General features: G+C 46.4%; 2 protein-coding genes across 3 annotated transcripts in view; one reads left to right on the top strand and one right to left on the bottom strand.

Moving 5' to 3' along the window:
• Positions 1–1,557: 1,557 nt before the first annotated feature.
• LOC123743350 (dexamethasone-induced protein homolog) lies at positions 1,558–8,756 on the bottom strand. Its single transcript, XM_082976223.1, has 2 exons — positions 7,488–8,756; positions 1,558–3,822 (listed from the first exon to the last, which is right to left on the bottom strand). Exon 1 carries the CDS (start codon positions 8,187–8,189, stop codon positions 7,983–7,985), a length of 207 nt encoding a protein of 68 aa, XP_082832349.1. The 5' UTR covers positions 8,190–8,756; the 3' UTR covers positions 1,558–3,822; positions 7,488–7,982.
• A 339-nt stretch (positions 8,757–9,095) lies between these two features.
• LOC106594088 (protein CLEC16A) overlaps positions 9,096–15,934 on the top strand; it is an 87,691-nt gene continuing 80,852 nt past the window's right edge. For both annotated transcript variants that reach the window (XM_082976222.1, XM_082976221.1), the window contains exons 1-4: positions 9,096–9,363; positions 11,563–11,691; positions 11,841–11,974; positions 12,204–12,352. In XM_082976222.1, the coding sequence (XP_082832348.1) occupies positions 9,290–9,363; positions 11,563–11,691; positions 11,841–11,974; positions 12,204–12,352 (486 nt within the window). In that variant the 5' untranslated portion in view covers positions 9,096–9,289. The remainder of the gene's footprint in view (positions 9,364–11,562; positions 11,692–11,840; positions 11,975–12,203; positions 12,353–15,934) is intronic.

The raw sequence follows: 15,934 nt of genomic DNA, 5'->3' as shown, positions 1-15,934 counted from the left end.
AGGTGTCACGTCCTGACCAGTATAAGGGGTTATTTGTTCTTATAGTTTGGTCAGGACGTGGCAGGGGGTATTTGTTTTATATGGTTTGGGGTGTGTGTGTGTGTATGTAGAAGGGGTGTTTGGTTTATGTATTCCGTTTTTTTTTGTTGTCATTGTTCTATGTTAGTGTATTTCTATGTTCTGTCTAGTCATTTCTATTTCTATGTTTAGGCAATTGGGGTTGGGGGCCTTCAATTGGAGGCAGCTGTCTATCGTTGCCTCTGATTGAAGGTCCTATAAATAGGAAAGTGTTTGTCATGGGGTTTGTGGGAGGTTGTTTTTTGGCATCGCTGTGTGTTGCCTGCAAGACTGTTTCTTGTCCGTTCTCTTGTTTTGTTTATTAAGCGTTCACATTAAAAGTGAAATATGAGCACTCAACCCGCTGCGCCTTGGTCCATCCATTATGATGACCGTTACAACGGGGGGGGGGGGGGGGGGGGCCGAGGTCATGGAAGACCTTCTAGATCAGGGGTGTCAAACGTCCGGCCCGCGGGCCGGATCAGGCCCGCAAAGGGGTTTAATCCGGCCCGCGAGATGATTTTGTTTAAGTAAAAAATTTGCTGCAATTCTTTCAATAAAAGAAACTGCTGTTCCAATTGCGTCCACTGGATGGCGCAATAGCAATTGTGTTAAGCAGGCAAACTGTTTATACCGCAGAGCGGAGCAAGTAGGTCAAGCAAGTGCAGCCAGTCCGGATGAGATGTTATTTTTCTTTAGAATTTTCAAATGAACTTGAGGTGTTTTATGATTAATAGTGATGTTGTGCTGGTACTATTGTGGACACACTGTCCTCAGGCTCCAGCTTTATGTTTTATGTCGATCGTATTAAAACAAAGAAAACAATCTTAAGTTGTTGTTTTTAAGTTATATATATATACCATGATTTTACCGGTCCGGCCCACTTGGGAATAGATTTTCCTCCCTGTGGCCCCTGAGCTAAAATGAGTTTGACACCCCTGTTCTAGATGGCAGCGTAGTGAACAAGCTATCCTTGATGATCGTCTTGGCCAGGGGTACTCGAAAACTATTTGAAAAGGTCAGGATGGATTATGTAATTTATCGACGCGGTAACAAACCCCCCACCTCGCTGCCGCTGCTATCCCAAACCCCTCTTGTTGGGCGGAGAGAAAATCGTGCAGTTTTAAAAGGTGCAATTGTATCCATCTTGAATGGGGAAGAGATTTTTTTGGGGGGGGGACATTTTAAAGCTCATTTCCTGTAATTCTACACATTCTTCCATGTTGTATGTGTGTTTATATGATACAAGGGCCGAAGCCTGAACTTAAGTAAAAATGGAAGGGAGGAGGAGACCCGCGGTCCGTATTGACCCCGTTCTGGGTCCGGATCCGGTCCGTAGTCCGCCAGTTGATTATCATGGGGAGGGGGGGGGTCCTTGGCCATAGAATACGGGAGACCTACAGCTGTAGACATGACAACAATAGAAAGATGTCTTCCTCAACTTGTATCTATCTGTGTTAATTGGAAATGATTTAGAAAAAAGGTTGACAGAAACCCATGTTCATCCACTCATCGATGGTTTATTAAATATGCATTGGAACATCAACAACTTTATGAACGCTTATAGCTCCTTATAACACGTCATAGCTCCTTATAACACATCATAGCTTCTTAAAACACATCATAGGTTATAACGTCATAGCTCCGTATAACACGTCATTTCTAGTTATAATACGTCATAGGTTATAACACATCATAGCTCCTTATAACACATCATAGCTTCTTAAAACACGTCAAAGCTTCTCCTTATAACACGTCATAGCGCCTTATAACACGTTATAGCTCCTTATAACACGTCATAGCCCCTTATAACACACTGTGCAGGTCCTTCTCTGTGAAGGGGAGAGAAGGGATGGAGAGGGTGTGAAGGCTGGTGCTGGGGTGTCTTGATGATGAAGATGATGTGAAGGCTGGTGCTGGGGTGTCTTAATGATGATGATGATGAAGAGGGGTCCTCCTCACCTCTCAGCTGATGTGTGGTGCTGAACGTTTTGGTTTAAAATGGCTGCCGGGGGGGGGGGGGGGGGGGGGGGCATCAGAGCCTTCTATTGCCATAAAGGGCCCTGGGTGTCGTCGTCCCCCAGGTGGGTGTAACTGCTATCTACAGGTGGTTGGGGTGAGACTCCTCCGCCTCCATTATAATACAAAGCCGACTGAGCAGAGGAACAACACTGCATTATAAACCCCTTATGAACTGTTATAGCATAGAGATTGATTGACATTAGCTGTAAAGTCACCAGATACTTCCGCCGTCCAGCCCAATGCTCGCTGGGAGATGTTAGCCGGGGGGGGGGGGGGGGGGGAGCAGTGAAGCAGCCAGCAGCTGGTCTGTGGTGGGTTACTGATCAGGACCAAGCTGATACAGTATTATTGATTATTGATTGGCAGACACCAGAGACAACATGAACATAGACTCTCTCCCCCCTTTGAGAGAGTCAGAGCAGAGCAGGGTGAAGCTGCCTCTAGACTCTACAGGCACCGATCTAAAGGTCACTTCCTGTCCTGTCAGGTTGACTGATCCTAGGTCAGTTCTACAGGGCCAGAGTTAGTAAGCACTACAGTGCTGTCCTGTCAGGTTAACTGATCCTAGGTCAGTTCTACAGGGCCAGAGTTAGTAAGCACTACAGTGCTGTCCTGTCAGGTTAACTGATCCTAGGTCAGTTCTACAGGGCCAGAGTTAGTAAGCACTACAGTGCTGTCCTGTCAGGTTAACTGATCCTAGGTCAGTTCTACAGGGCCAGAGTTAGTAAGCACTACAGTGCTGTCCTGTCAGGTTGACTGATCCTAGGTCAGTTCTACAGGACCAGAGTTAGTAAGCACTACAGTGCTGTCCTGTCAGGTTGACTGATCCTAGGTCAGTTCTACAGGGCCAGAGTTAGTAAGCACTACAGTGCTGTCCTGTCAGGTTGACTGATCCTAGGTCAGTTCTACAGGGCCAGAGTTAGTAAGCACTACAGTGCTGTCCTGTCAGGTTGACTGATCCTAGGTCAGTTCTACAGGGCCAGAGTTAGTAAGCACTACAGTGCTGTCCTGTCAGGTTGACTGATCCTAGGTCAGTTCTACAGGGCCAGAGTTAGTAAGCACTACAGTGCTGTCCTGTCAGGTTAACTGATCCTAGGTCAGTTCTACAGGACCAGAGTTAGTATGACGTTGTCCCCTGATCGCTCAATGTTCTGCTTGTTGATTGGCCACAATTAGACAGTTCTGCTTGTTGATTGGCCACAATTAGACAGTTCTGCTTGTTGATTGGACACAATTAGACAGTTCTGCTTGTTGATTGGCCTCAATTAGACAGTTCTGCTTGTTGATTGGCCAATTAGACAGTTCTGCTTGTTGATTGGACACAATTAGACAGTTCTGCTTGTTGATTGGACACAAGACAGTTCTGCTTGTTGATTGGACACAATTAGACAGTTCTGCTTGTTGATTGGACACAATTAGACAGTTCTGCTTGTTGATTGGACACAATTAGACAGTTCTGCTTGTTGATTGGCCACAATTAGACAGTTCTGCTTGTTGATTGGCCACAATTAGACAGTTCTGCTTGTTGATTGGCCACAATTAGACAGTTCTGCTTGTTGATTGGCCACAATTAGACAGTTCTGCTTGTTGATTGGCCAGTTCGACAGTTCTGCTTGTTGATTGGCCACAGTTAGACAGTTTTGACAGGCAGCTGTAACTCGGCTGTGATTTGTCCTGTCTATCTGTCTGTGCCCACTGTTGGTTCTGACTCTCTCCAGATATCTTGTCTTGAGCCGTGACAACCTGTGGAGAAGACAATAGGCCACATGTTAGAGGATAGACAGGGATGTATCAGCCTCTCTACAACATAGAGGATAGACAGGGATGTTACAGTCTCTCTACAACATAGAGGATAGACAGGGATGTTACAGTCTCTCTACAACAGAGGATAGACAGGGATGTTACAGTCTCTCTACAACATAGAGGATAGACAGGGATGTTACAGCCTCTCTACAACATAGAGGATAGACAGGGATGTTACCAGTCTCTCTACAACATAGAGGATAGACAGGGATGTTACAGTCTCTCTACAACAGAGGATAGACAGGGATGTTACAGTCTCTCTACAACATAGAGGATAGACAGGGATGTTACAGTCTCTCTACAACATAGAGGATAGACAGGGATGTTACCAGTCTCTCTACAACAGAGGATAGACAGGGATGTTACAGTCTCTCTACAACATAGAGGATAGACAGGGATGTTACAGTCTCTCTACAACAGAGGATAGACAGGGATGTTACCAGTCTCTCTACAACAGAGGATAGACAGGGATGTTACAGTCTCTCTACAACATAGAGGATAGACAGGGATGTTACAGTCTCTCTACAACAGAGGATAGACAGGGATGTTACCAGTCTCTCTACAACACAGAGGATAGACAGGGATGTTACAGTCTCTCTACAACAGAGGATAGACAGGGATGTATCAGCCTCTCTACAACATAGAGGATAGACAGGGATGTTACAGTCTCTCTACAACATAGAGGATAGACAGGGATGTTACAGTCTCTCTACAACATAGAGGATAGACAGGGATGTTACAGTCTCTCTACAACACAGAGGATAGACAGGGATGTTACAGCCTCTCTACAACATAGAGGATAGACAGGGATGTTAGTCTCTCTACAACAGAGGATAGACAGGGATGTTAGTCTCTCTACAACAGAGGATAGACAGGGATGTTACAGTCTCTCTACAACAGAGGATAGACAGGGATGTTACAGCCTCTCTACAACAGAGGATAGACAGGGATGTTACAGTCTCTCTACAACAGAGGATAGACAGGGATGTTACAGTCTCTCTACAACATAGAGGATAGACAGGGATGTTACAGCCTCTCTACAACAGAGGATAGACAGGGATGTTACAGCCTCTCTACAACAGAGGATAGACAGGGATGTTACAGGCTCTCTACAACAGAGGATAGACAGGGATGTTACAGTCTCTCTACAACAGAGGATAGACAGGGATGTTACAGTCTCTCTACAACATAGAGGATAGACAGGGATGTTACAGTCTCTCTACAACATAGAGGATAGACATGGATGTTACAGCCTCTCTACAACAGAGGATAGACAGGGATGTTACAGTCTCTCTACAACAGAGGATAGACAGGGATGTTACAGTCTCTCTACAACATAGAGGATAGACAGGGATGTTACAGTCTCTCTACAACAGAGGATAGACAGGGATGTTACAGTCTCTCTACAACATAGAGGATAGACAGGGATGTTACAGTCTCTCTACAACATAGAGGATAGACAGGGATGTTACAGTCTCTCTACAACATAGAGGATAGACAGGGATGTTACAGTCTCTCTACAACATAGAGGATAGACAGGGATGTTACAGTCTCTCGACAACAGAGGATAGACAGGGATGTTACAGTCTCTCTACAACAGAGGATAGACAGGGATGTTACAGTCTCTCTACAACATAGAGGATAGACAGGGATGTTACAGTCTCTCTACAACAGAGGATAGACAGGGATGTTACCAGTCTCTCTACAACATAGAGGATAGACAGGGATGTTACAGTCTCTCTACAACATAGAGGATAGACAGGGATGTTACAGTCTCTCTACAACATAGAGGATAGACAGGGATGTTACAGTCTCTCTACAACAGAGGATAGACAGGGATGTTACCAGTCTCTCTACAACATAGAGGATAGACAGGGATGTTACAGTCTCTCTACAACATAGAGGATAGACAGGGATGTTACAGTCTCTCTACAACAGAGGATAGACAGGGATGTTACAGTCTCTACAACATAGAGGATAGACAGGGATGTTACCAGTCTCTCTACAACATAGAGGATAGACAGGGATGTTACAGTCTCTCTACAACATAGAGGATAGACAGGGATGTTACAGTCTCTCTACAACATAGAGGATAGACAGGGATGTTACAGTCTCTCTACAACATAGAGGATAGACAGGGATGTTACAGTCTCTCTACAACATAGAGGATAGACAGGGATGTTACAGCCTCTCTACAACATAGAGGATAGACAGGGATGTTACAGTCTCTCTACAACATAGAGGATAGACAGGGATGTTACAGTCTCTCTACAACATAGAGGATAGACAGGGATGTTACAGTCTCTCTACAACATAGAGGATAGACAGGGATGTTACAGTCTCTCTACAACATAGAGGATAGACAGGGATGTTACAGTCTGTCTACAACATAGAGGATAGACAGGGATGTTACAGTCTCTCTACAACATAGAGGATAGACAGGGATGTTACAGTCTCTCTACAACATAGAGGATAGACAGGGATGTTACAGTCTCTCTACAACATAGAGGATAGACAGGGATGTTACAGTCTCTCTACAACATAGAGGATAGACAGGGATGTTACAGCCTCTCTACAACAGAGGATAGACAGGGATGTTACAGCCTCTCTACAACAGAGGATAGACAGGGATGTTACAGTCTCTCTACAACATAGAGGATAGACAGGGATGTTACAGTCTCTCTACAACATAGAGGATAGACAGGAATGTTACAGTCTCTCTACAACATAGAGGATAGACAGGGATTTTACAGTCTCTCTACAACATAGAGGATAGACAGGGATGTTACAGTCTCTCTACAACAGAGGATAGACAGGGATGTTACCAGCCTCTCTACAACATAGAGGATAGACAGGGATGTTACAGTCTCTCTACAACATAGAGGATAGACAGGGATGTTACAGTCTCTCTACAACATAGAGGATAGACAGGGATGTTACAGTCTCTCTACAACATAGAGGATAGACAGGGATGTTACCAGTCTCTCTACAACATAGAGGATAGACAGGGATGTTACAGTCTCTCTACAACATAGAGGATAGACAGGGATGTTACAGCCTCTCTACAACATAGAGGATAGACAGGGATGTTACAGTCTCTCTACAACATAGAGGATAGACAGGGATGTTACCAGTCTCTCTACAACATAGAGGATAGACAGGGATGTTACAGTCTCTCTACAACATAGAGGATAGACAGGGATGTTACAGCCTCTCTACAACATAGAGGATAGACAGGGATGTTACAGTCTCTCTACAACATAGAGGATAGACAGGGATGTTACAGTCTCTCTACAACATAGAGGATAGACATGGATGTTACAGTCTCTCTACAACATAGAGGATAGACAGGGATGTTAGTCTCTCTACAACATAGAGGATAGACAGGGATATTACCAGCCTCTCTACAACATAGAGGATAGACAGGGATGTTACAGTCTCTCTACAACATAGAGGATAGACAGGATGTTACAGCCTCTCTACAACAGAGGATAGACAGGGATGTTACAGGGTTGAGATGAAGGCCCAACCCAATTCAAACAAACCCCTGGCATCACTGCAGCAGCAAACTGTCATCCTATCATCATTATTCCATCCCTCCTTACTTTTTCATCCAGCAGCCAATGTTGCTCCAAGCCAACACAATTATCCTCCTCTCGAAGTTTCCAGTATCAGTCTCTCCCATCATCATCATCACAGTTCGGTAGGAATCCAGTTCGACCCCGGGGCTTCTCTCTACCTCTCTAGCCCTGGGCCCAGCTCACTCCAGATACCTCTCTAGCCCTGGGCCCAGCTCACTCCAGATACCTCTCTAGCCCTGGGCCCAGCTCACTCCAGGTACCTCTCTAGCCCTGGGCCCAGTTCACTCCAGGTACCTCTCTAGCCCTGGGCCCAGCTCACTCCAGGTACCTTTCTAGCCCTGGGCCCAGCTCACTCCAGGTACCTCTCTAGCCCTGGGCCCAGCTCACTCCAGATACCTCTCTAGCCCTGGGCCCAGCTCACTCCAGATACCTCTCTAGCCCTGGGCCCAGCTCACTCCAGGTACCTCTCTAGCCCTGGGTCCAGCTCACTCCAGATACCTCTCTAGCCCTGGGTCCAGCTCACTCCAGGTACCTCTCGAACACATCGAGTTCTGTGTCCGTGTCGTAAGGGACAGAGGCCGGGTCAGATAGTACCCCTAGATCCACCAGCGCCTGGTCCATATCTTCCGGTAGAAACACTATCCCCACATTCAAGACGATGTATTCCATTAGAAAGGCATAGTATAGGATTAAAACGTTCACAAAAAACAGGCCCAGATAAAACATATAGAGAAGTTCGTTGAGGAGCGATTCCAACGAATCTAGTCGAGTATAAGTTGAGTGTCATAGAAAAACTAACCCGGAAAGTTTAGCTCAGCTATGTTGATAAGGAGCGGATAAGGACAGAGGCAGTGTCATTGCTCGGAGGCTAGCAGTAACATGGACAGTGTATTTTGGAGTGTCCATTTCTGCGGTGACAGCAATGATTCGTCCTGAAATGCCAGCTTTACAATAGCACAGCTATCTAGCGATAGACATTAGTTAGGAGGTACAAGAAACAACCTAACAAAAAAAAACGTTCAGCTCGAAACCGCTAGTTCATGTAAACACAGTGTTAGCTCGATGTGTTATCTGCAACATGGCTAGCTAACAGCTAAAAACAGTTGAACGTGGCTAGCTATTACCGGCCAAACGACTATAGCGAGATTTCTATTATACAGGAATATGTTCTGTCGATGGAAATACACTCGATAGTCAGACCTCCCGTTACAATTTTCATGTCAACATTTCCGCGAACTGCATCAAAACAGTCCGACCTTTACGGTCAAAACAGTACCCAATACGTCTATATAGCTTAAGCATTTGATTGGTTCACCACAAAACATACCGTCCTGTGAATGGTCAAACTGAGACATCGATCACATTAATCCCGCCTTTTTCATCGGTTGCGGTTTGTTACGTTTTGCGTCGATGGGCTCATCGTATTGGTATTTCATTGGCTGTGGTGTTCGTCGTTGTAAGATGAAGACCAATCAATGTCACTGAATTGTTGAATGTGGTTTTGTTATTTCCCCCCCCCAAAAAACGTTGGGGATTTGTAGTTTTTTTAAAATGTCATTTACATGAAATTGTGCTATCGAAACTCAACAAAGAAACGACAAGTCCCATACTCCCTGGCGCTAAACCTGTTACGTAACGCGTCGTTCCTCGCTAGCTACGTTCGGAATGTCCTCTTCTCGCTTCGTTAGCCAGAGAGCTATTTGGTTAGCTAGATATTTTGTTAGCTTATATATTGGACACCTTGTACGGGATATATGGACGTGATGGATTGATATAACAGGCAAAAACAATCTGGCAGTAGCATCAACATCTTTTTAAGTGCAACTATGTTCGGTCGGTCACGGAGTTGGGGGGGAGGGCAGGGGAAAACAAAAAATATTCATTCCCTGGACCATCTCAAGTAAGTAACTAGCATAATTGCTAAGGTTACCCGGGGTGTATTCATTAGGCTTGTTCTGTTGCAAAACGTTACTTAAACGGGAGCAAAATTAACGGAACATACCTGAACATGTCCAATGTAAATGATTGTTTCCGTTGCAAAACGCAACTGTTTGGTTGAATGATGGCAACCCGTAGCGAGTTAGCCAGCTAACCCTGATAGCTTAATAAACTAACGTTACATTGTTAGCATACCTAGCTAATCCAGTTAGCTATGCCCGATCAGGCTACTAGCTAGTACTGTCGACCAAATACGTTAGCTACCTAACGTTACTGGAATTTCCTTGTCAGAACTGTGTGAACATTGTCAGATGTATATGACTGATACTAACGTTAGCCAGCTAACTAACTACATGATGGGTGTCATTACTTGATAACAGCTAGATCTACTAACGTTAGCTAGCTAGCTAACTACATGATGGCTGTCATTACTTGATAACAGCTAGATATACTAACGTTAGCTAGCTAACTACATGATGGGTGTCATTACTTGATAACAGCTAGATCTACTAACGTTAGCTAGCTAGCTAACTACATGATGGCTGTCATTACTTGATGACAGCTAGATATACTAACGTTAGCCAGCTAGCTAACTACATGATGGGTGTCATTACTTGATAACAGCTAGATCTACTATTGTTAGCTAACTAGCTAACTACATGATGGCTGTCATTACTTGATAACAGCTAGATCTACTAACGTTAGCCAGCTAGCTAACTACATGATGGGTGTCATTACTTGATAACAGCTAGATCTACTAACGTTAGCTAGCTAGCTAACTACATGATGGCTGTCATTACTTGATAACAGCTAGATATACTAACGTTAGCTAGCTAACTACATGATGGCTGTCATTACTTGATAACAGCTAGATCTACTAACGTTAGCTAGCTAGCTAACTACATGATGGCTGTCATTACTTGATGACAGCTAGATATACTAACGTTAGCTAGCTAGCTAACTACATGATGGCTGTCATTACTTGATGACAGCTAGATATACTAACGTTAGCCAGCTAGCTAACTACATGATGGGTGTCATTACTTGATAACAGCTAGATCTACTATTGTTAGCTAACTAGCTAACTACATGATGGGTGTCATTACTTGATAACAGCTAGATCTACTATTGTTAGCTAACTAGCTAACTACATGATGGGTGTCATTACTTGACTACAGCTAGATATACTAACGTTAGCTAGCTAGCTAACTACATGATGGGTGTCATTACTTGACTACAGCTAGATATACTAACGTTAGCCAGCTAGCTAACTACATGATGGGTGTCATTACTTGATAACAGCTAGATCTACTATTGTTAGCTAACTAGCTAACTACATGATGGGTGTCATTACTTGATAACAGCTAGATATACTAACGTTAGCTAGCTAGCTAACTACATGATGGGTGTCATTACTTGACTACAGCTAGATATACTAACGTTAGTGTATGAGTCCATACCATCCCGTCTATGTGTTGCTAAGCTAGTCATATTCCGTCTTCCAGAGTGGGTGTGCCAGTTCAAATTGACAGTGCAGTATAGCCACCACATGTTTTACTGGAAAGCAACCTGTTTTCTAACATTGTCCATCTCCTCTCATCCCTTCCCTCCTCTCCCTCCTCCCCTCCTTCCCTCCTCTCCTCCTCTCCTCCCTCCCTCCTCTCCCTCCTTCCTCCTTCCTCTCTCCCTCCCTCCTCTCTCCTCCCTCCTCTTCTCCCTCCCCCCTCCTCTCCCTCCCAACTCTCCTCCCTCCCCCCTCCTCCCTCCCCCCTTCTCTCTCCTCCCTCCTCTTCTCCCTCCCCCCTCCTCTCCCTCCCAACTCTCCTCCCTCCTCTCTCCTCCCCCTCCTCTCCCTCCCCCCTCCTCTCTCCTCCCTCCTCTCTCCTCCCTCCTCTCTCCTCCCCCCTCCTCTCTTCTCCCTCCCCCTCCTCTCCTCCCTCCTCTCTCCTCCCTCCCTCCTCCCTCCCCCTCCTCTCTCCTCCCCCCTCCTCTCCCTCCCCCCTCTCTTCTCCCTCCCCCCTCCTCTCTCTCCTCCCTCCTCTCTCCTCCCCCCTCCTCTCCCTCCCTCCCTCCTCTCCCTCCCCCCTCCTCTCTCTCTCTCCTCCCTCCTCTCCCTCCCCCCTCCTCTCCCTCCCCCTCCTCTCCTCCCTCCTCTCTCCAGGTATATGTACCATGTCCTAACTAGGAACACGACAGTAACAGACAGCAACAGGAACTTGCTGGTGGAGACCATCCGCTCCATCACTGAGATACTCATCTGGGGAGACCAGAACGACAGCTCCGTCTTCGAGTAAGACTTTAACCATGACCCTATTTTATTCTACTCTATTCTGTTCTACTCCTCTCTATTGTACTCTACTCCTCTCTATTGTATACTATACTTAAATCTACTTTATTCTGCTCTATTCTTTATTCTACTCTACTCTACTCTGTTCTCAGCTTCTTCCTGGAGAAGAATATGTTTGCGTTCTTCCTGAATATCCTCCGTCAGAAGTCCGGTCGTTACGTCTGTGTCCAGCTGCTCCAGACACTCAACATCCTGTTTGAAAATATCAGCCACGAGACGTCGCTCTGTGAGCACACACACGCACGCACGCACGCACGCACGCACGCACGCACGCACGCACGCACGCACGCACGCACGCACGCACGCACGCACGCACGCACGCACGCACGCACACACACACACACACACACACACACACACACACACACACTGGCAACCTGTGGTTTAGATGCCCCAGAGTTTCAATCAGCCGGAATAAGATATTTGTGTGGTATAACTGTTTTCTCCTCCTCTAGATTACCTGCTGTCCAACAACCACGTCAACTCCATCATCGTTCACAAGTTTGACTTCTCAGACGAGGAGATCATGGCCTACTATATCTCCTTCCTGAAGACCCTGTCACTCAAACTGAACAATCACACCGTACACTTCTTCTATAACGAGGTGAGGGGGGGACTGGACAACTACACTGTACACTTCTTCTATAACGAGGTGAGAGGGGGGACTGGACAACTACACTGTACACTTCTTCGATAACGAGGTGAGGGTGGGGACTGGACAACTACACTGTACACTTCTTCGATAACGAGGTGAGGGGGGACTGGACAACTACACTGTACACTTCTTCTATAACGAGGTGAGGGGGGGACTGGACAACTACACTGTACACTTCTTCTATAACGAGGTGAGGGTGGGGACTGGACAACTACACTGTACACTTCTTCGATAACGAGGTGAGGGGGGGACTGGACAACTACACTGTACACTTCTTCTATAACGAGGTGAGGGGGGGACTGGACAACTACACTGTACACTTCTTCTATAACGAGGTGAGAGGGGGGACTGGACAACTACACTGTACACTTCTTCTATAACGAGGTGAGGGGGGGACTGGACAACTACACTGTACACTTCTTCTATAACGAGGTGAGAGGGGGGACTGGACAACTACACTGTACACTTCTTCTATAACGAGGTGAGAGGGGGGACTGGACAACTACACTGTACACTTCTTCTATAACGAGGTGAGGGGGGGGACAACTACACTGTACACTTCTTCTATAACGAGGTGAGGGGGGGACTGGACAACTACACTGTACACTTCTTCTATAACGAGGTGAGAGGGGGGGACAACTACACTGTACACTTCTTCTATAACGAGGTGAGGGGGGGACTGGACAACTACACTGTACACTTCTTCTATAACGAGGTGAGGGGGGGACTGGACAACTACACTGTACACTTCTTCTATAACGAGGTGAGGGGGGACTGGACAACTACACTGTACACTTCTTCGATAACGAGGTGAGGGGGGGACTGGACAACTACACTGTACACTTCTTCTATAACGAGGTGAGAGGGGGGACTGGACAACTACACTGTACACTTCTTCTATAACGAGGTGAGGGGGGGACTGGACAACTACACTGTACACTTCTTCTATAACGAGGTGAGAGGGGGGACTGGACAACTACACTGTACACTTCTTCTATAACGAGGTGAGGGGGGGACTGGACAACTACACTGTACACTTCTTCTATAACGAGGTGAGGGACACTCACACTGTACACTTCTTCTATAACGAGGTGAGGGGGGGGACTGGACAACTACGGAATAAGGGACCATAATGTAGTGCCCTATATAGAGAGTGAGGGGCCATAATGTAGTGCCCTGTATAGGGAATGAGGGGCCATAATGTAGTGCCCTGTATAGGGAATGAGGGGCCATAATGTAGTGCCCTATATAGGGAATGAAGGCGCTTTTGGGACACTACTTTTGCAACTGACCTTTGTGTTTCAGCACTCGACCTTTGGCTTCTGTGTATGGGGAAAAGTTATTGGTGTACTGTCACTGGTAGCCCCTCTTGGCCCAATTCCCCTCTCTTCCTGAAGTGTGCACATGAACATTGCCCGTCGTGGATTTAAAAGCGTAGGATTGGTGTAAGCATTGGCTGGGAGTTTCCACCGTTTTGTTCAATCCATGATGGGAAGTGTTCAAGTGTACACTTTGGGAAGGAAGTGGAGACAGAGATCAGAGAGACAGAGAGACAGAGATCAGCTGCCTGTAGACCTGCTATAACAGCCTGCCTCCTAATGCCTGCTAAACGATCACTAGGTTTTAATCCCTGGTATTAAGTCACTACACCTAATGCCTGCTAAACGATCACTAGGTTTTAATCCCTGGTATTAAGTCACTACAGTACGTTGCAGTAGGCTGGGAAAATGCTGCTAACTTTTCCCCCCAAAATAACAGGATTCCAGATTTCCTGCTGATTCCATCCTGGTTCCATCCTGATTCCATCCTGGTTCCATCCTGGTTCCATCCTGGTTCCATCCTGATTCCATCCTGATTCCACCCTGATTCCACCCTGATTCCATCCTGATTCCACCCTGATTCCATCCTTATTCCATCCTGGTTCCATCCTGATTCCATCCTGATTCCACCCTGATTCCACCCTGATTCCATCCTGATTCCACCCTGATTCCATCCTGATTCCATCCTGGTTCCATCCTGGTTCCATCCTGATTCCATCCTGATTCCATCCTGGTTCCATCCTGGTTCCATCCTGGTTCCATCCTGATTCCATCCTGATTCCATCCTGATTCCATCCTGATTCCACACTGATTCCATCCTGATTCCATCCTTATTCCATCCTGATTCCATCCTGGTTCCATCCTGGTTCCATCCTTATTCCATCCTGATTCCATCCTGGTTCCATCCTGGTTCCATCCTTATTCCATCCTGATTCCATCCTGGTTCCATCCTGGTTCCATCCTGATTCCATCATGATTCCATCATGATTCCATCCTGATTCCATCCTGATTCCATCCTGATTCCATCCTGGTTCCATCCTGGTTCCATCCTTATTCCATCCTGATTCCATCCTTGTTCCATCCTTGTTCCATCCTGGTTCCATCCTGATTCCATCCTGATTCCTTCCTGATTCCATCCTGATTCCACCCTGGTTCCATCCTTATTCCATCCTGGTTCCATCCTGGTTCCATCCTGATTCCATCCTGATTCCATCCTTATTCCATCCTGGTTCCATCCTGGTTCCATCCTGATTCCATCCTGATTCCATCCTGATTCCACCCTGATTCCATCCTGATTCCAGCTCTCTGTAGTTCTGGGAATTTAGTCGCTGCTAGAATTAGAAGCAGGGTTACCCTATAGCTAACTACAGCACGTCGTCCTATAGCTAACTACGGCCCTATAGCTAACTACGGCACGTCGTCCTATAGCTAACTACAGAACGTCTCCCTATAGCTAACTACGGCACGTCTCCCTATAGCTAACTACAGCACGTCGCCCTATAGCTAACTACGGCACGTCGCCCTATAGCTAACTACGGCACGTCTCCCTGTAGCTAACTACGGCACGTCTCCCTATAGCTAACTACGGCCCTATAGCTAACTACAGCACGTCTCCCTATAGCTAACTACAGCACGTCTCCCTATAGCTAACTACGGCCCTATAGCTAACTACAGCACGTCACCCTGTAGCTAACTACAGCACGTCTCCCTATAGCTAACTACAGCACGTCTCCCTATAGCTAACTACGGCCCTATAGCTAACTACAGCACGTCACCCTGTAGCTAACTACAGCACGTCTCCCTATAGCTAACTACAGCGCGTCTCCCTATAGCTAACTACGGCCCTATAGCTAACTACAGCACGTCACCCTGTAGCTAACTACAGCACGTCTCCCTATAGCTAACTACAGCACGTCTCCCTATAGCTAACTACGGCCCTATAGCTAACTACGGCACGTCGCCCTATAGCTAACTACGGCACGTCGCCCTATAGCTAACTACGGCACGTCGCCCTATAGCTAACTACGGCACGTCGTCCTACAGCTAACTACGGCACGTCGTCCTACAGCTAACTACGGCACGTCGTCCTATAGCTAACTACGGCCCTATAGCTAACTACAGCACGTCGTCCTACAGCTAACTACGGCACGTCGCCCTATAGCTAACTACGGCACGTCGTCCTACAGCTAACTACGGCACGTCGCCCTACAGC

This window comes from Salmo salar, chromosome 06 (assembly GCF_965601325.2).
Source record: "Salmo salar chromosome 06, fSalSal1, whole genome shotgun sequence".
Classification (NCBI taxonomy): Eukaryota; Metazoa; Chordata; class Actinopteri; order Salmoniformes; family Salmonidae; genus Salmo; species Salmo salar.
Note: the sequence above shows the minus strand (reverse complement) of the source record. Positions and strands in the feature narration are given on the sequence as shown.